The following is a 21,628-nucleotide window of genomic DNA, read 5'->3' on the forward strand; positions in this document are numbered from 1 at the left end:
CCGAGGTTGCGCTTTGGAAAGTCCATGTCAAAAAGAAAAGAGTGAAGCTTGATATAATATAAGAAATTGTATTGGCTGATTGAAAAAAATTCAACATTATCTATTCATAACACATAATTATCCATTTACAAGCATGTACTGAGGCCAGTATGGGTATATAGGTGCCAACTCTGGGGCTGTACCAAACCTGGTAGGTAATCTACATATTATCCAGAGATTTCAAAACAAAATACTGAGGAACATTGTTAATGCTCCTTGGTATATCTGTAACAGCAACCTCCACCAGGAACTGGGTATGGGAACTGTGACCCAAGTAATCAAGAGAACAGCAGCAAGTCACAAGCAGAGGTTACATAGTCTGTGAATGACAGCTTCTTGACAACACTGAACTAAAAAAAGACTCATAAGGACAAAACCATTTGAGTTAGTGTAAATGTGTAACAGTTTAGTGTAAAAAGCAGACTATAGTGCTGTGATGTTACGGCATGTTAGGCTATGGCTCCACGAGCGACAGATTGTCGCTAGTAGTAGCAGTAAAATGTAGCTTGATAAATGAAAACAACAGCAGTGATACTGAGTGGCTCCACGCGCTGTAAATTGTCGCTTCGTTTCGAGACCGGGACACGTCGTCAAGGTCGTGTCGCGTTCAAATAGATCCGGACCTATTTTTAAGCAGTAATTTGCAGCGCGTTTGTGGCTCCACTAGCAGTAATTTGTCGCTTGTAGCGGTAATTGTCATTTAATCGGATATTTTTGTTCATGTTTTTTTATTTCTCTGTGTTTGTTAAGTTGTTTCTTTGTTTTTATAAATTACTTTACAGTTTTTTCATACAATTTTTTGTCTCAAATCCTAACAAAAAATTATAAGTAGTAAGAAAGAAATAAATCCAATATTTTCTTTATTGGTATTCTAGATAACAAAAATCAATGGATGTTTTTTTTAAAATCCCAATTAACCGTATTAAACTGTACTTTGTAATAGATGCCATTATTAAACAAGAAAAAGTTGAATAGAGAGAATAAACAGTTTTCATTGTTTTCCCGAAAATCTATTGTTTGGATTTCCTTCTTCGAACTGGTGATTCATTTCTATATAAGTGGTTGTCTAATCATATTATATAAATAAAATTTTAATAATTATTGTTTATAGTAAAATTTTATTATCCTTCGGTACTAATGTTTCGTTTTCGATAGCTTGGCGTGATTCATAAATAAAGGAATGCAACAAAGCAGATTGTATGCCGCATCAGAATTTTTTTAATTATTGTAACATAAAAAAGCAAGTTAGATATTGGAAAAAGAAGATTCATTACATCAACCCAATACGATAAATTAATATAATTGACATGTGGGAGCCGTCGATCTACTTGATAATTCAGTAGCGAATATGCGAATATTCAGCGGCGATATGCGCGCTGTAAACTGTCGCTCGTGGAGCCATGATTTTACTGCTTTACTACTGCCGTAATTTTACTGCTACTGCTTGCGACAATCTGTCGCTCGTGGAGCCATAGCCTTAGTTGCAGTGCATTAGTTGATAGATAAATATAACAGTAAACCCTTAGATTTAAGTATTGCTGTTTATTAAGTTAGGTCAGAAAATAACTGATAATTGGTCATTTGTGACCAGATGGCAATATACAACTACAGTATACAATACTACTAAATAATTGTAATGAAAGTAGTAAGAAAGTAAAACACTATTCCTTAGAATTATAGAAACAATAAATAATAACCAAAGGTTTTTCGATATTTTACAATAAAAATTTATGGCGTCTCTCTGTGTACATATTATATTTGTAAATCGACAAACTTCTTACATCAACGGATGTAATGTGAGCATACTTTAAATTCACAAAAATATTTGGTTCCAAATCTATTTCTTCGCAAAAATTATCAACAAGAACATCAGCTACCTCAGTGGGTTTCTGAAAACGATTGTTTTTTCAATTATTGTTTCAAATTTTTTCCAGTGTCTTATTTTGACAAGCTGATCTAATTTCTTTTATTTAATTAAAGGCTATGCTTTTTACCAAGGACAACTTTAATGATTCTTATTAAGTAAAAGTTTTTTGAAACAAACTAAAATTTGATTTAACCCGGCAACTGTGTTATGGGGTGAAAATCTCCCACGTCGTTCATTAGCGCTTGTTAAAATAGTGGCAACGTTGCCAGATTCTTCTGGTGCCACGAGTACCTTCCAATAATATAACAAACCTTTTATTGACTGGTTTAGTATTATTTAGTTTTTTTCACCACACAACACTGGTCCATTTTTAACAGATAAGTTCTTATACTACCACAATTTATTTTTATTACCCTAGATATGCCCAACGTCTTACATATAGAAGCCTGAATCAAGTCCGATCCTGTCTCATTCTTGCACAGTAACTAAATGCTGACTACAGGTAATCGATCTCTAAGAACCACCCGATGTAATAAAATATAAAACGACTATTAGTTGTTACACCATAATATTTGTGTAGTTAACATCAAAAATTGTGTAAATTTAAAAATGGCCGAGTATGGTGCTTGGTTCGCAAGGTAAGCAAAATTTTTATTTTTAAAACTATATATATAATATTTTGGGATGTGTATTTTAACGTAAAAAGGAGTATATTTAGCAATATAGGATCAACAGTCATGTACAAATAATATGTTATGATATAGGTTTGAACTTCTTTTTCACAACGTCCTACATGTAGGACGTTGGTCACATAACAGTACTACATACAGATCTTTATATTTGCGTAAATTACATGCTTTTATACAAAATATATCAATAATTTAGCATATGTCATGTATATTTACACTTCCAGGGGTTTTTCTCTAAATGATGCACTGGCTATGCTGAAGGACGAGGAAGATATGATAGAGGACGTTGAGTCATTGACTATTTCTCCGCCAGAAAATGCCACGGATTCTCAAACTGATGAAGATTCTGGTGACGAAGACACACTTACCATAAACAATCTACCTGCTAAACAGCTTAGAGCGCCTGCTAAAATAAATTTTCATAAATATAATACAAGGCAAAACATTTTCTCTAATACAAAAGATGACAAAGATGGCCCATCAGTGGAAGAATATGAAACGCCATTAAAGGGAACAAAAACAATAAAGAAAAAAAAATTATAAATGGGAAAGATTTGGTTTATGATGGTGAAAAATTTAGTAACGATGAAGAAGAAATACCTCTGCAAACCCCTTTATATATGTTTTCCTTATTTTTTATGACAAATATTAAACCTAATAGTTGTCGAATTAAATCGATATGCAGGGCAACAAAACCATTGTCTTAATATAGAAAAACGTAAAGTAAAAACAATCATTGGAGTGTTATTACTCAGTGGATATGTGCCAGTTCCGAGGCGGAGAATGTTCTGGAAAAACGAAAGAGACAGTCAAAATGTACTGGTTTCTGAAGCTTTGTCAAGGAATAAATTTGAATATATTTTATCTTACTTTCATCTAACTGGCAACATCACTATTAATACATCCGACATATTTGCTATAGTTACATTGTTTGTTCACCTCAATGCTGCATTTTTGAAATTTGGTAAATGTGAGGAAATGCAATGTCTTGACGAAGACATGGTACCATATTTGGGCCACCATGGCTGTAAACAATTTATTTACAATAAGCCAATTCGCTATGGCTACAAACTTTGAGTAGGAGCAAGTAGATTAGGCTACATAAATTTAACCTATAGGTAAATGGAAATGGAACCTTACCAAGGTGCTACCACAAATATTAGCGAAAAGTATATTGATTATGAAGTAGAACCATCTGTTGTATTGGAGTATGCCGACGTTTTAAGAACTAGGTGGCCTAATTAACGGATGCACCTATTTTTGATAATTTCTTTTCCACGTTATCTTTGTTAGAATTGCTATCGCGGAAAACTTAAGGCTACCGGCACAATACGTGAAAATCGCATACCTAATGAGCCACTAACAAACTCAAAAGAAACGAAAAAGCAAGCTCGAGGCGTTTTCGATTAAAAAAAAAAACAGAAAACCTGAACATTATTGTCGTGAAGTAGCATGACAACAGCATGGTCACCCTATGCTCAAATGCAGTAGGCGTAAACCCCTTTGCTTAGGGTGAACAGATTTTCACGAAAAGAACGGACAAATGTTCAGGTAAGTACTAGTTTGTTAGATTATTATTACAAACGCATTTAGTTTTTATTTTCAACATGCTTAGTTTCATGACATTTTACAATACATATTTTAGGTGTTGCAGCCACATCTGGTAAATTTGTACAATGCAAACATGGGAGGAGTAGACATATGTGACCAAAATTTTACTGAGGGGCAAGAAATGGTATTTTCCGCTGGTGGCACACTGTATTGATCTAGCTCTGCAAAATGCTTGGCAGTTGCTTAGACAAAGAGGTGGGGACCTAGATCAGTTAAAATTCCGAAGACGAGTAGCCACTGCGCTATTAATACAAAATAAAAAAAAATGAAACACATTCGAAATTAGACATTAGGTTTGATCATATGGATCATTTGGTAATTAAGTACCCTTAAGTGCCCATCGTCCTACATAGAGGACGCCCAAAATTTTGTATATTTATCAAAAAAATAAATTCTATTTTCGTCTAATATATTTTAGTTTACCCTAAATTAAACCAAGAAAAAAAAATAATTAAAATCACAAGTAGAGATAATGGGAATATCTGGGTTAAGAGAAACATAATAATTGAATTGGTAGGAATATTGACAATTAATGAGATACTATTAATTTCAGACTTATAGAAATATGTGTAGTTGGGAGAAAAAACAAGAAGTGATCTTGAAGCCTTGGCAGGATGAATTAACTGGATCAGAGTTAGGATCAGAAAGCGAATCTTAAAATGAAAGTCAGCAGGTGAGGATATTTTAGAAAACCAACTTTAATCAGTGGAAAATTACGTTTGAAGATAATAAAGTAAGACAATCTAAGTTTATATGACGGGATGGGAAAACAAAATGAGCAAAGAACTGTTCTAATAAATCGGTTAGAACACGATAAGAAAATTTAATTACTCTACTTTTCGGTGCTCGAAATAATGCAAGTTGTCCATTTCTTGCTGGAAATTATTTGAGGATAATATTATTGTAGAAGATATTGTCGAAAGCACTAATGAAAAATGTTTATAAAGCAAATAGGTTAAATCTGCAGGATCTTTGGGCTACAGATGTAACAGAAAATGACATTTTCAGGCTAACAATATCTCTGCAAAAATTTATATTACTTTTAAATGGCAAAAATCAAGAAGAACGAAGAAAAGTAGATAAAATGACAGCTATACGAGCTGATTTTGATTTTTTTCTATCCAATTGTCAACAATATTTTATTTATAGTCGATATTTGACAACCGACGAAAAATTAGAATCTTTTCAAATACGTTGTTCCTTTTCAAAACTTCAAAAAAATAATTTTTTCCTACTCGAACCGATGTGCGAAGTATGGCTTTTCAATTGGCACTAGACATCATTTTAGTAAGAAGTTGAGATTAGCTGGTTTTTCATGGCTGCAGTTATTTCTGCAGAGAAACCCAAGGCTGTCAATGAGAAAAGCACAAGGGGTATCCAATAATCGATCCTTGGGTATGAACAAAAAAGACGTTAGGACTTACTTTCATCAAATAGAAAATACTCAAACCGAGAACATTCTTTTGAATAAACCTGGACACATCTACAATATAGATGAGACGGGTTTATAACTGAAAAATGGGCCAGGACATGTTGTTGTTAAGAAAGGAAATAAGTAAATAAATAAATAAATAAATAAATAAATAAATAAATAAATAAATAAATAAATAAATAAATAAATAAATAAATAAATAAATAAATAAATAAATAAATAAATAAATAAATAAATAAATAAATAAATAAATAAATAAATAAATAAATAAATAAATAAATAAATAAATAAATAAATAAATAAATAAATAAATAAATAAATAAATAAATAAATAAATAAATAAATAAATAAATAAATAAATAAATAAATAAATAAATATAAAAATAAATAAATGAAGGATGGAACAAGTCTGCAACTGTAAGTAATGAAACTTCGGCATTCAAGGCTACTGGAATTGTGCCATTTAATCTTTCTGCTATCCCAGACGTCGCCTATTTGACTGAAAATAGTATTATACGTGAGGTTCCTGTCGTTTCTGATGCAGGTAAAAATAAACAAATCCCAGAAAGCAGTTTTCAAAGTGTCAACAAAGCTGTATCTGATGATGATCAACAACCTTGCTGCAGTTTGCAGACTAAAGTTAATTCTGTACCAGAAGAACAAAATGAATTAGTTGCAGAAACTAACGCAAATACTTTTGTGAAAAATACCCCTGGAAAAATGTTAGATATAATCTCACCCGTTCCAGTTGTTTCCGCTGGCGTTAATTCGGTTCGAAGGTTCGAAAAAAAGCAAGCAGCTAGCGGAAATTTTAACTGCAGAGATAACAATTGGCGAGAAAAAGAACAAAGCGTCTAAGAAAAGGGTGAAAGAAACCATTAAATTAAAACCAGTGATGAAAAAGAAAAAAATTACCAAAAAGAAAACTAAGAGAGCTTTCAAAAGCGAACCATCCTCAGACGAAGATCTAGAGGTACTTACATTAGATGACTCTTCAGATGCTATGGATGACGATGACCAGACTTGCACCGGATGTGGCGAAATATATTCCCAAACCACAAAATCTGACGACTGGATCAATTGCATGAATTGTTCCAAACAGTTTCAGTTATTTCCTGCTCTAAGTTTGGGAACTTTTACCACGATTGTGGTGTGGTTATGTGCAAAAGAAAGTTAGATTCTGGTTAAAACACTTTCTTTTTGTTGCGCCATCTCACCTCAACACTGTAGGCCAGCCCACCTTAACACTGTGGGGAGATGGTTTTTGATAACTATTTTTATTTTTTTTGTGAATTATAAGTTTTATTTTTTAATGCATTTTATTACTTAATACATGTTTCTAAACTCAATAAATATTCGATAAAAAAATTAACACCGATTCTACTTTAACATTTAGAAATGTTAGCATGAAATTTAAAAACCTGCGCCATCTATCCTCGAATTACCCTATTTAAAATTAAATAAATTAATTATATTATTTATTGTTTTTTTTATATTTTAAACAAATTCAATAAATTATTATGTTTGCTTCTAAGCCCACCCTTTAACCGATTACCAAAGCATACGTTGTTTGCGTATGGCAAACGTATCAAATTCAGATCAAATATTAATTATAAAAATATATATAAATAAATACCATTTGATAGTAAACGTAATTATTATATAAACCAAATAATATGCTACAAAATAAAAATTGTATTTATATGAAATTATTTTAAAACGAGAATTAATAATGACTTGTTATTAAATTTTGACGATCGTTACGAATCGAATCTTTTAGTAATATATATTTTTTAAATTTTTTACTTCTCTGTTAGTTAATTTTTATGCAGTTTTTAATTTAAAACTGCTAGAGGGATCTGATGGCTAGAAACGAATTGCTCGAGAGTAGTGAATCGATGTCAAGAACCACTATTCGCTGATGCTACCCATGACGATGCCATTTCATGGCACTAGTTCAGTATCTTACTCAGCATTTTACTTTAGAGAAAAAAAGTAACACAACGCCAGTAGCTTCGCTTCAAAAATTTTGATATTTCTTCTTGTAAAAAACGTGATATTGTTGAAGTTTTGTTTTTTTTTTAATTGCTTGCATGAAATTAAATAGGATTTTGGTAAGATCTGATGGCTTAGAGCACCAATAATTAAATATACCTATATCTTCCTGACGAATCAGTGATTTCGTCAACACACGTAGAAGTAATTGTCACTAATATTATATTTCATATTATCTATTGCCGATGAGTACAACGTATTGACATGGTTTCTCTTTAGTGTTCTTCAAAACACGCTGCTTTGCCGTGAACAAAAATACTAACTGGTTCCACCTATAACGTTTTTAGAGTGGTTGTTTTAATTCGATATTTGAGTTTACATGACCATCTGTGATTCAAGGGACAAATTAATAAATTTATGGGGAGTGGCAATATTAGGATCATGGCAATATTTGGCGCACTTACCTTATATGTTTTTTCAAAGTACAAATCATTTTCATACAAAAAATCCGATATTTGTTTTTTCGTCCAGCTTACACTGGGGATTTTCCTAATTTGTTCGCTGTGATACGTCCCATTATCTATTACAATGACACTTTTTTGAGGCAAATTTGGCAACATTTTCTCTTCAAACCATTCCTTAAACAACTTACTCGTCATATTTTCATGGTAATCCAGCTTTGAATCTTTAATGTTTTTTGCCGATAGTAAAAAATTTTCTCCTTCAAGCCAGCCATTTTTGGATTTAATGTTCAGAATAATTATTCGCTGGCCTCTATTAATTGGATAATTGGGTGCACACTTAATCGAGTCGTCTGTCCAACATTTTTGAGCAGTATCGTGGATATCAAATCATGTTCTATCCACATTAAATATTAGTCTTTCTTTATCTCTAAATTTAGATATAGCATCCAAGTACTCGTTTCTCCATTTAATAAGTCGAGGGGAATCCATTATTGATGATCGTTTATTAATTTTCTTGTATCGAAAATCAATGTAATTTAAAAACCTTGATAAAGTTAAAGGCGAATACGTAATAGAATATTCTTTAAAAAGTTGATCGTAGATCATAGTAAGTGTTGGAACTAGGTTCTTTGAATAGAAATTATAAACTGCTTTTCTAATTACCTCAGCTTCTTTTTCATTTACTGCTTTAGATGTAGAAAAGTCACTGCGCTTTTTACGAGGTTAAATTCTATCTGTAATAATTTTCCAAACTGTTGTATATGGCATCCTTGTCAATCAAGATGTTTCAATCAAGATCAAGATGCCTTGATGAGAAATTTACCGTCTTCTGAATTTGGATTATCTTCTTTTACTGTTTGATAAACATTCCTAATAATTTCTTTGGCATCATCAGATAAATGTAAACGTGTTTTACACTTAGCGCTAGCTTAACTGATTCCTGACATTTTACTTAAAAAGTCGTAACCAAACCACCGATCTAAATTCAAGAAAATAACTGTTTGAATGTGCAAATGCCAAACTTAAATATAATTGTCCCCTTTAATAATGTTTTATAAATTATGTTTTCTAGATAAATAAATGATACATAATTATACCTAAATACCTATTAGCACGAGAATTATAATGTGTAAAGCTATAGAATAATAATAAGAAGTATACTTTATCTTTAACTCATATACTTGCTAATGATTTTTTAATTTTCCTTTATTTAAAGATAGAAATCTTCATTATTGAAAGTCCATTTTATTTAAATTTAAAACGACATAAAACAGATAATATTCTACCTCCATAAAATTCAAGTAATGAGCCCGTTGACCATGAAAATTTTTTTTGATCGTTAATAATAATTGATTCCAAGCAACATAATTTCAGATGAGTAAATCAGATGGGTAAGCAAAGATGACTAATTCGTGTATAGCAAAATTTTTTTAATAAAAGCATTGTGTAGAAATCTTAATTTCAACAATTTACTTGCACTGATAGGTAACGAGTCAGTTCTGTAAATAAAATAGTAGTCCACTCCTAGTAAGCTGTTTCAAAACTATTGCTACCTTTCGCAAAGACAATTGAGGGATTAGTAACATCAATAGGTGTTGTTCATTATTATAATACTGCGGTCGACTGGGTCATCCCACCAGCCTCAGACCAAATTTCTTATATCTTGATCCAAACTATACCAGTTATTTTTAGTATTTTAAAATCAAAATAGTTAACAAATTAAACAAGCTCGATTGACGATGCTTAAGTTTTCACTTTCACTTTTGAGAACAAAATGATTTGTAAAAGTACAATTCTATTCATACGTAATTCCCACGCAATAAACTTTTGAAACGCCCTTTTATTACGGGATTGTAATCGGTTACCTAATACACCAATACAAAAATATTAGGTAGTATCGGTAATATTGAAGACTTCTTCTTCTTAAAGTGCCCTCTCCTCAATGAAGGTTGGCTACTACAATTTTGAACTCTTCTCTATCTTCAGCTGTTCTTATTAGCTGTTTAAAATTTAGCCCTGTCCATTGTCGGATGTTTCTGAACCACGATAGTCTTTTCCTTCCTAGGCCTCTCTTTCCCTCGATTTTTCCTTTCACTATAAGTTGGGCATACTGGTACTTATTATTTCTTAGTATGTGGCCTAGGTATGATGTTTTTCTAACTTTTACTGTGTTAAAAAGTTCTCTTTCCTTGCCTATTCTATGCAGCACTTCTTCGTTTGAGGTATGCGATGTCCAGGAAATTTTGAGTATTCTCCGGTAGATCCACATTTCAAGGGCCTCCAATTTATTTACGGTTGATGTTTTAAGGGTCCACGTTTCAACTGCATATAGAAGAGTCGACCAGACGTAGCATTTTGATAAACGTAGTCGAATTTGGGGTTTTATTCGAGAATCACAAAGCAGTTTTTTTATTTTTTCGAAAGATTTTCTGGCCTGTTCTATTCTCGATCTTATTCTCTTATTGAAGACTAAAATATTGAAATAAAATGATCTTAGTCATATCATTATCTACGGTTAGATAAATATCATTTAAAATCCGCAGTTCGAAATAAATTGACGTTTATGTACGTTATGCAATTTTTTGTATAAATATGCGAAATCCTCAAATATTTGTATCAAATAGGTAAAATATGGAATATATTATGCAAATTGCATATTTGCCCAAGTCTACTGATATTTATGATATAAAATAACTCTCTTTATACCGTTATTCTGTATTGTAAAAAATAATGGTATTTATAAAAGTACCTACTTTACTCTTAAGAAAAATTGAAATTTTTTGACAATCCTCGTATAATTCTTAAAAAACTAATATCTCATATTTGCATTTAAATTTTTATACCATGCACAACTATCAACAGAAAAGTTTACAAAAACATTAATAAAACAGTTTTCCACGTGATTCCAACTTGGTAGACACACTGTAAAATAATTTATAATCGTGAATTATTATAAGCAACTACTTATAAAAAAATACTTAAAACTTTATTTACCAATTTTTACTTACCTGAAATATCGGTTAATTATCAGTATTCCAATATTCTTCAATGATAGTTGACCTTTTTTATGTATGTTATACACTTGAATCGTCAGCAGCCAAGAGGATATAAGAAAAAAGTACAAAACAGTATAAATTGGCAGACAACCAATTATATATTCAATAATAGTATAAGTAACCTAAAATGTAATATTAAATTAAAATGTAATATTATCTACGTAATATTATATGTTATTATATATATATATATATATATATATATATATATATATATATATATATATATATATATATATATATATATATATATATATATATGGGAATGGATATGGAATGGGGTTTAGATGTTTTCCATCCAAAAAAGAAACCTTGCCGCCGGATCAACCCAAAATCTTTCTACCTTTTATTAAAGATATCTTGTCACTGACAAGATCAGTAGAACTCTTCTTCCTCTAAATATCAAAACCATCTTCACTACTCACTCCAAGTTGTCTTATCTCGTCAGATCCGTAAACGACCAAATCCCTAATGAAGACCATGGTGTCTACGAGATACCCTGTTCCAGTTGCCCACGTACATCCATCGGACGGACAAACCGACGAATCCATAACCGTATTTACGAACATTTTATATCTGTCAAACATTACGATACTACTTCAGCCCTAGCCCAACATCATATTCAAACAGGCCACAAAATAGACTTCGAAAAAGCAAAAACCATCGCCCCCATCCGCTCCTTAAAATCGAGAATCATTCGTGAAGCTATCGCAATTGAAAAACGGCCTAACAGCTTGAACACGCGCGATGACGCGAAACGATTGCCGGCAATATGGCGACCCCTGCTTCAGCAACCTCCTGCCCACACCGCTCAGGCCACGTCAGTTCAGACAACGTCAGCGCATACCGTTCCCGCGCACACAGCGAGTATAAAAGCAGCCACACAGTGTAAGACCGGTTGTCACTCGACACTGAGGAGTGTCGAGATTATAGGCTATAATAAACGAATGCATAATAATATGATTGCTAAACAGCTAACGACAGGAACACCTATAGGAAGAAGAAACGGAGAACGACCGCCAATAAGGTGGTTAGATGGAGTTGAGACCGATTTAGGGATACTAGAGATTAGAAGATGGCAACACGTTGCCGAAAACCGAAGCATTATTTTATATAATTTCGGACCATCATTATTGTAAAAGATATTTGGATATTTCCACAAGATTTGGATTTTATTTCCATCGTGGGTACCAAGACTTTTAAACAAACAAATCTCAATATGCTTATAACTAAATTTCTGTTTGGTACATGACTTACGTGTTCGTATATTTCGGGATCACTCATAAAGGATCCATTATATATTATATAATGGTGAATGCCAATTATAACTAACATTGTTAGCACCCGAATTCCGTTTGCATTCAATAATTTTTTAAAATCTGTAGTATCAGGTATTTTGGATCTTAATTTCCATGTGTGAAATAAAGATAATCTTGATATTGTTTTTTTAAATCCTGAAACAATAAAAGTGTTAACGTAAAAAATGATTAAATAAAAAAATAAAATTAAATCTATATTTCAAAATACACTTCTGATCCAACTTACGTCCTCTGTACTAGATTTCAAGAAAACAAGATAATATTGATGCTTAAATAAGCTTAGTCTAAAAGTAACTAAAGTAAACTTAAAGAAAAGTTAAACAAAGATTTTTATTCCACAAGGAAACTAAGTTTCTGTAGCTGGCTGTATACCATGTATCACAAATTTTTTTTATTTAAAAATCCTTTATAAAAGGTATATAATTTCAACACCTATCGGGCTACATTACAGCACGTTTTCCGAATTAATATTCCATCATCAGTGTATCTAAATGTACATGTTTTGTGCCACTAAAAACTTGGGTAAAATTTAAGTTGCTGTTGTAAGCAACAGTTGCTATCAACAAGTCTTCGTAGACACTTTGGGTCAGGACCAGCAATCTCCAGTGAAGTCTTACGTTACCATGTTATTAATTCCAATTGTAACTTAAACTTAATGGCATATAAGATCAAATAATGTAACTTAAACTCAAATTAAAAATATTGAACGGGTTTTTACCCAACTATTTAGTGGCTCAAAACATGTACATTGAATGGGAATCAAAAAATCAATAGAAGAAGGTGCAAATATGCAGGTAAGTAAAAGTCAGGATATAACAAAAAACGGATGGTATACCAAGAATATAGAGAAGTAATAAAAAAATACAAGCTAGAATTAAATGGCTAAGAACAAATAAAGAGTAAGACAGAGAAGAATATAAAAAATTAAGAAAGAATGCTAAGAAAGTGATAAGGCAAAATAAAAGAAGATGGGTAGACGAAAAAATGCAGAAAATAGAACAGGAAAGAATAAACAGAAATACGAAAAATTTATACAAAATGATTAAAGAACAAAAAAAAATACAAAGGCAAAACAAACGAAATAAAAAATAGAGAGGGAACAGTGATAATAGAGGATCAAGAATACAAGAAAGGATAGAGGGATTACTACAGAGAGCTCTTGACAGAGGAAACAATGGGAGAAAAAATGCATAACGAGGAGGAAACGGTGCACGAAGAAGAAGCAGACAAAGTAGATGAAGTAAACATAGAAATTTCAAAAGAACCAATATTAAAGGAATTGGATGTAATACAGATGTAAAAATGGAAAAGCCCCGGGTAAAGATGGAATTAATATGGAACTAATAAAATACAGAAGAAGGGAACTGAGAGGCAAAATACTGGCACTATTGAAAAAAAATTATGGAAAGAAGAGAAAATGCCGGGGGACTGAGAGGTAGGACAGATCATAACAATACGTAAAAAGGGAGACCAACAAATTTGTGAACATTATAGAGGAATAACGTTACTAAATACAACATATAAAATATTGACTATATCAAGTTGAGAATATCAATAATAAAAAGGAGGTTACCAAAGATCACAAAGAAGACAGTAGGACGGTACCAATGTGGATTCACAGAAGAAAGATCTACAATAGATGCAATACACACAATAAAACAAATAATGGAAAAAGCAAACGAATATAAATTAAAATTGGAAATGTTATTCATAGACGTCAAAATACTGGCACTATTGAAAAAAATTTATGGAAAGAAGAGAAAATGCCGGGGGACTGAGAGGTAGGACAGATCATAACAATACGTAAAAAGGGAGACCAACAAATTTGTGAACATTATAGAGGAATAACGTTACTAAATACAACATATAAAATATTGACTATATCGACTTGAGAATATCAATAATAAAAAGGAGGTTACCAAAGATCACAAAGAAGACAGTAGGACGGTACCAATGTGGATTCACAGAAGAAAGATCTACAATAGATGCAATACACACAATAAAACAAATAATGGAAAAAGCAAACGAATATAAATTAAAATTGGAAATGTTATTCATAGACTTCAAACAGTCATTTGATTCAATCAAAAGGAAAGGATTAATGATAGCACTTAGAAAATTAAAAATTCCACATAAACTCAGATAATTAAAAAATTAATAGAAATGACCATGAGAACTACAAAAATAGACATAAAGACATAAAGAGGAGAGACAGAGAAATTCAGTTTAAATAAAGGAATGAAACAAGGAGATGCCTTATCAACAACGCTATTTAATCTAGCATTAGAATATGTACTACGAAATATAAATAAAGAAAATTTCAGAACAAGAGGTGGTCAAATAATTGCATATACAAACGATATAGCTATTATTGCAAAGAACAGAAAAATAATGAAAGAAATGCTAGAAGAAATGAGACAGAAAGGGGAGATAATGAGACTAAGATTAAATCAAGAAAAGACAAAACTATAAAGATTCGGGAAAAAGCCAATGAAAGAAAAAATCAAAATAGGAAGGTCTGAGTTTGAAGAAGTAGAATACTTGAAATACCTAGCAGTTCCAATAAGCAGAACCGGAGACCAGAAGTCCGAAATAAAAGAAAAAATATTAGCAGGCAATAAAGCTTATTTTGCAAACAAAATATTACTTAAAAGCAAAACACTGACTAAGAAAACTAAGATGAACATTTATAACACCATAATTAGGCCAATATTATTCTATACAGGAGAAACAATGACGATGGTTTAAAAAGACGAAGAAGAATTAAGAATAGCAGAGAGAAGGATTATAAAAACCATACTGGGACCAATCATAACAGAGCAAAATGAATATAGAAGCTGAACAAATGCAAAGATTAAGGAAGACATCGTGACTAAAATAAAGCAATGCAGAGTTAGATGGTTAGGTCATATTTGGCGAGCAGGATATGAGGCAGTGGCATACGCAATGATAGAATTGAATCTAGGAGGAAGAAAGGGAAGGGGAAAACCAAGATCAAAGTGGCTGCAAGATATTGAAGAAGACCTCCAAAGGAAAGGAGTCAGAGAATGGAGAGGAAAAACTAGAGACAGGAAAAAATGGAGAGATATCATCAAAAAGATAATATAAACAACAGGGACTGATCCATTCGAGAAATAAGATCTAGAAAGCATTCGCGGTTTAACCCCACGGGGTCGTATAGCCCCATTATATATATATATATATATATATATATATATATATATATATATATATATATATAAATATATTTATATATATGTACATTAAGATACATTGATGATGGAATATGGAATGATGATGGAATATTAATTCCTAAAACGTTCTGTGTTGTAGCCCGATAGCGTTTTATATACCTTTTATAAAGGATTTTTAAATAAACTTTTTTAAAGATTTTATCTTATTTATCTGATAGATAGAAAATATTTAGAGTCGGGAACTAAACAGTGCCAGATGGTAACGTCGGATTTCTACCTGTGGATAACCTATTTGTTAATTCCTTACTATCCTTTTCATTTCTTTATGACCTATCATCGCATTTACTCTACTATTTTACTTTTTCCTATTCTTAATCTAAATCTCTCTCTCTCTCTCTTTTTCCATCTGCCAAAATATATTTTCTTTAATGACTCTCGCCATCATACCATTCACGAGGTTCCAATCTTCCACGTTACGAAAGATTCTTTTAACTAAAGGTTTCATTGTGATCCTTCGACTTAAATCCATTTGACACTTATATTTTTTTTGTCATGCAGCTCTCAAATATAAATAGAAGTATACTCCACAATAAAGAAAAATTTATGTTTGTCCCTTTATTATTGTACAAGAAAATCAACTTCCTTCTTCTGAATCCATTTCAGATAGGAGCCAAAACAGCCATGCCCCATAAAGACATGAGTCTTTTTAGTCAATTCATGTTTTTCAGATAGGTATGCATTCGTACTCATGTGCTGGCTCGGCTCCTCTTATTTACATAAATAATAAATTAATCAATACAGGACCTAACCTGTTTGTCAATTTAGAAGTGCGTACTAATTACATTCGAGAAAGTTTCCACAGTTTTTGGGATCTGATATACTTTTTTTCTTTTTTTTTATGGCCTCAGCATAGCCAATTGCCAGAGTAATGTGTTAGTTGTATTCACAGATCTACAATCAGAGTTACTAATACTAATAGTACAGTATTGCCCAAAATAAACAGTACTGAAACTGAAACATTGATGTCTCTTTGTGCGCGCTGTCATATTCAAATTAACTTATATAGACCTGTCAAGTAATTTTTAAACAATTAATTATTAAGACCAAATGGTTAAAAATGGTGTTAAGTAGACAAGAAAAAGTGTTTCTTGTGAAGCATTTTCGCACAACCATTTAATAAACGTTCTCCAAATAATGCTGTAATTTTGAAGGTTGTTGAAAAGCTTAGAAATAGGGTAATGTATTGTGTCAACGAAAAGAAAACTCAGGGCATCCCAGGACAGTTAACAACAAATATAACCATGAACGTGTTTTTGGGCAAATCTTGGAAAATCCAAAAGCCAGCCAGACAAGAACAGCGTTGCATCTTTGCTTAAACTGAACTTCCTTGCAAAGAATCCTGAAGGAGCTGGGTGCATTTTCGTATGTGATTCAGGTAAATCAACAATTACATCCCAGAGATTATCACAGTACAGTGGAATATTGTACCAGAATTCTTGCATTACAGTATGAAAATCCTAAATTTTTGAAAAATGTATAATTTTCAGACTAAGCACATTTTCATTTGTCAGGCCATGTAAATCGTCGAACAAATTGATTTCTGGGCTTTGCCAGACCAGATGAAGTTCAGAAAGTTCCTTTACATAGAGCAAAAGTGAGTGTCTGGTGTGCAGCTTCGGGGCACGGAATCATTGGTCCATACTTTATCGAATAAATAAATAAATATTTAATAAATATCAAAATATAAATTTTTTTATTGATTCCCTATTTTACTTATTTAAAGTACGCCTCAGTGTGTTTATATTTAACTTTCAAAAACAGCAACATCAACAGTTTTGATTTTAATTTAGACATTGTATAACATATTATACAATGTAACAATGTAACAATTAATGTAACACTTAATGTTTGTGTAATGAAAATTCATGTTATAGTACCTGTGTAAGTGGCCAGTAGCCGAGCACGTTAAAGTTGAAATAAAAAAAATATTGATCTGACTTAACAGAAGTACATAACGACAAATAAAAAAATATGAATAAAATATTATTAACCAATGTTTCAAAAGCTTTATTTAAATATTTAAAAATCTAAATCTTTTAAATGAATGTGAAAAATACTGTTGGTATTGTTTGAAATATTTATACTTCCGTTTTTTAAATCAGAGAATATGCTGTTTAAAATATTACTACTGATATTCACGGAAGTCAATGAGGTTGTACTTCCACTAATGGCACTTCCAAGTATGTTTGAAACATTATTTTTATTGATAATAGTCTGTTCAACGTAACCAGTGACCAGAGCTGCCGATTTACATCCTAGTTGTCGTTGGATTTGATCTATTATCACGCCACCGGTCGCGATAATTGAAGTTTTTCCATCCATTTATTAAACGTATTATTTTTTATAAGCTTCTTCTGTTTATAAGCTTTACTATTTAAGTAATCAATGTTAGAACCAAATTTTAAGCACTATATAACCAGTAAAAACGATTAACCTTATGTGGTAGATTGCAAATTAATTTTTGTTTTTTTTTTATTTCCATGACAATGAAAGGTATACTGATGTACATCACAAATTCAACCAGTTTACATTATTAGCTCTTGTTTTAATTTTTTGTAGTAACAATACATGATTTCAAAGTGTACCAATAAACAAAAATAGCGTAAAGTATTCGTGGATAACTGGTCTTTAAAAATCTTGCTCTATTTTAATCAATTCGTCTGCGCCGTCGTGCTCGAAAAATCGCTCGTATTTTAAGGACCTCATTATTCACTTACACTTTACTATATACTAATATACTATTTGTTTTCACAGAAAAATATAAACTTGGTTCAACACCTTGTAAACAAGGCGAAAAGCTCAAGTTCATTCCGCAAAATATTCCCCTGAGATTTTTTTGTATAATCACTTTTATGAGATACCTCCCAAATACAGTATTATTCGAACTTCCGAAGCGATAGGTCGACAATAATAAGCGCCCAGTGTCTTTTGCCACTAATTAACTCGATTTTAAATTAGTACAGGTGATTCAAAGTTTGACATTAACTCAGTGTAATAAATAAGTCTATAAGCGACCCCCCCATGGGGGACGCGATTTCCCCAAAGACGCCAATAGGTGATTTAAACTTTTCATGTGTTAGTGATAATAGTGAAATGCATGTTAATGAATCCAGTTTAATTGAAAATTTTGATGATTCGACTGCAAAAACTGCGAATAAAACGAGTGACCGTACTACAACATTGCCAGAAACAGAAATAACACAAAAAGCAGTAGCGATAAAATTTTTCAACGTCAAATCAGATAAGTACAATTTAAATGATGTTTATGTTTATATAGAAAAAACAAACAATGAAAATATAGGCCGTTTGCATCCCTTAACTGTCGCGCATATTTTGCATAAAAAGTTGAATATTCCTAATATTATTGAAATTAAAGGCATTGGAAAAAACAGAATTAAAGTTCTGTTAAGGTCTATTTCTGATGCAAATAATTTGGTTAAAAATTTAAAGTTAAAAAATGAAAATTTGGTAGCTTATATTCCTAATCATCTACTAGAAATTAAAGGTCTAATCAGAGATGTTGATACCCAATACGATGAAAATTATTTGTTAGATAACAGTGAATCTCGCTCCCGCATATTAGGTTTTAAACGAACTTTTAGAAGGGTTGACACGGAAGGAAAAACTAACTATGTACCGAAAAGGACTGTAATAGTCACCTTTGAGGGAAATATTTTACCTAGCTACATTGCAATAAATAGTGTATTTTTCCTGTGGAAACCTATATTGGCAAGGTCACTCAGTGTTATAATTGTTTGAGATTTGGACATATCTCCAAGCAGTGTCGCAGTACACAGACACATTGCATAAAATGCGGGAAAACCAAAAATGAAGATCATGCGTGCCAAGATAATGATATTCAGTGCATCCATTGCAATAGTAAGGATCATGTATCCATTTCCAAGAAATGTCCAAAATATGAACTGCAGAAGAAGATCAAAAACGTAATGATTGAGCAAGAAACTTCTTTCATGAAGGCAAAAACTTACTGTGAATCATCCTTCTCGGGATTGTTCACTCAGAATAGATATTCCACACTAGAAAATATCGGAATTTTTCTCCCCTGCCACCATTCACAAAAAATTCAACCCCTTCTGCTGCCACACAAGTAGTCACGCGTAGAAATCAAAACATATCATCAAATAATACATCACAACCCTCCTCAAGTAACTATAGTATGGCAAAAAAACGAAAAAGAATCTCTCCTACCCCACAGTCTCCACATAATGCACCTATGTTTCCTTTTAATTTTGGCCCCACTAGACCCCTTCCTGCTAATTTAAACATCCCTAATTGTCAAAATAAACCAGATCAGACAGTTTTACAAACACTTATTTCCAATTACATTTTTAATTTAATCACAAATATTCAAACTGTAGATGATATAAAAACAATAATTTAAGATAGTATTTACCATGGAATAAAAACGATTTTGGAGGATATTATCAATAAATAACATCTTCACAGAACTTAAATCATTAAAAATTTTGCAATGGAACGCTCGATCCGTTGTTGCGAATAAAAACAGTTTACTTCATTTTTTAATAACTGAAAATAATGACATCGCTGGTTCAAACCAAATCAGAATTATATATTTAAAGGTTATAATGTAATTCGCCAAGATAGGTACGACGGGTACGCAGGTGTTGCAATATTAATTAAAACAACCATACCATTTTGTCAAATAAATATTAGAAACAATTTTAACGATGAAATTTTAGTCTGCGGTGCTATCGTAAAAATTAATACAACAGAATTAAGTTTTCTATCTATATATAGACCACCTAAAATTCGTACTTCCAAAAACGATTGGATAAATATCTTTTCACAAGTCAAATCACCTTTTATAATTGGAGGAGATATGAATGCTCATAACTCACTGTGGGGCTCATTACAAAATGATGCAGTTGGTCACCAAATTGTTAGTAGTGTCGAGGATCTAGATCTTGTAATTTTGAATAATGGAGAGCCTACCTATCTTCCTAGATATGGTACGCAAAAATAGATGATTGACATTTCGCTCTGCAAGCTAATATAGCTAGTAAAATCACCTGGTCAGTTTTATCTGACACCTTAGGCTCCAATCATTTTGCTATAGCTATGAATTTTTCAATAACCAACACATCGCAGGAAACAATTTATCCAAAAAGCAAATGGAATGTCAAAAAAGCAAATTGGTCCCTGTATACATCCTTAATTGAAAACATGTTTTCCAATAAAAGTAGCTCCCTTAATACTTATGAAAATTATAACTTTCTAATAGATTGCATTAATGATGCTATTAAATCTATTCCTCAATACAAAATTTTTAAATTCAAAAATCGATCCCCTCCGCCATAGTGAAACCCAGAATGTGATGTGATTATTAATAACAGAAAAGAAGCATTAGCAGTTTATAAACGTTCACCAAGCCTTGATAATTATCTAAAATGTCAGAAAAATGTTGCTCATACTAAAAAGCAGCTGAAACAAAAAGCCAAAGCTAGTTGGATCAAATGGTGTTCTAATTTAAGCAAAAATACTTCTTCTAAAGATATATGGTCACAAGCTAACAAAATGAACCGAAAATCACATAATAGTACAAAACCTTTTAATGATACTTTATTAGACGACTTCCTTAATAGAGTATCTCCTCCATGGGTTCAACATTCGTCTAGACAGCCTACACAAAGTTATCATTCAAATAATCACTTTCTGTTAAAACCTTTTACAAAAACTGAATTAGACTTCGCCCTTAAAAACCACATTAACACTTCTCCTGGAATCGATCATGTAAAATACCCCATATTAATTAACCTACCAGAGGTTGCAAAAAACCATCTTTTACATATCTTCAATGATATCATCCAAAATAACAAAGTTATCGATTCCTTCAAAAATATCTTAGTCGTTCCTATCCTTA

At 31.8% G+C, this 21,628-nt stretch overlaps 1 protein-coding gene across 1 annotated transcript in view; it reads right to left on the bottom strand.

Annotated features, from left to right (window-relative positions):
- The window catches only part of LOC140440627 (O-acyltransferase like protein-like), a 151,920-nt gene that overhangs the window by 50,109 nt on the left and 80,183 nt on the right, over window positions 1–21,628 (bottom strand). Inside the window, exons 5-6 of the mRNA XM_072530991.1 lie at window positions 12,411–12,607; window positions 11,106–11,275 (exon numbers count right to left, since the gene is read on the bottom strand). Coding sequence (XP_072387092.1) covers window positions 11,106–11,275; window positions 12,411–12,607 — 367 coding nt within the window. The remainder of the gene's footprint in view (window positions 1–11,105; window positions 11,276–12,410; window positions 12,608–21,628) is intronic.

Source organism: Diabrotica undecimpunctata, chromosome 5, assembly GCF_040954645.1.
Source record: "Diabrotica undecimpunctata isolate CICGRU chromosome 5, icDiaUnde3, whole genome shotgun sequence".
NCBI lineage: Eukaryota > Metazoa > Arthropoda > Insecta > Coleoptera > Chrysomelidae > Diabrotica > Diabrotica undecimpunctata.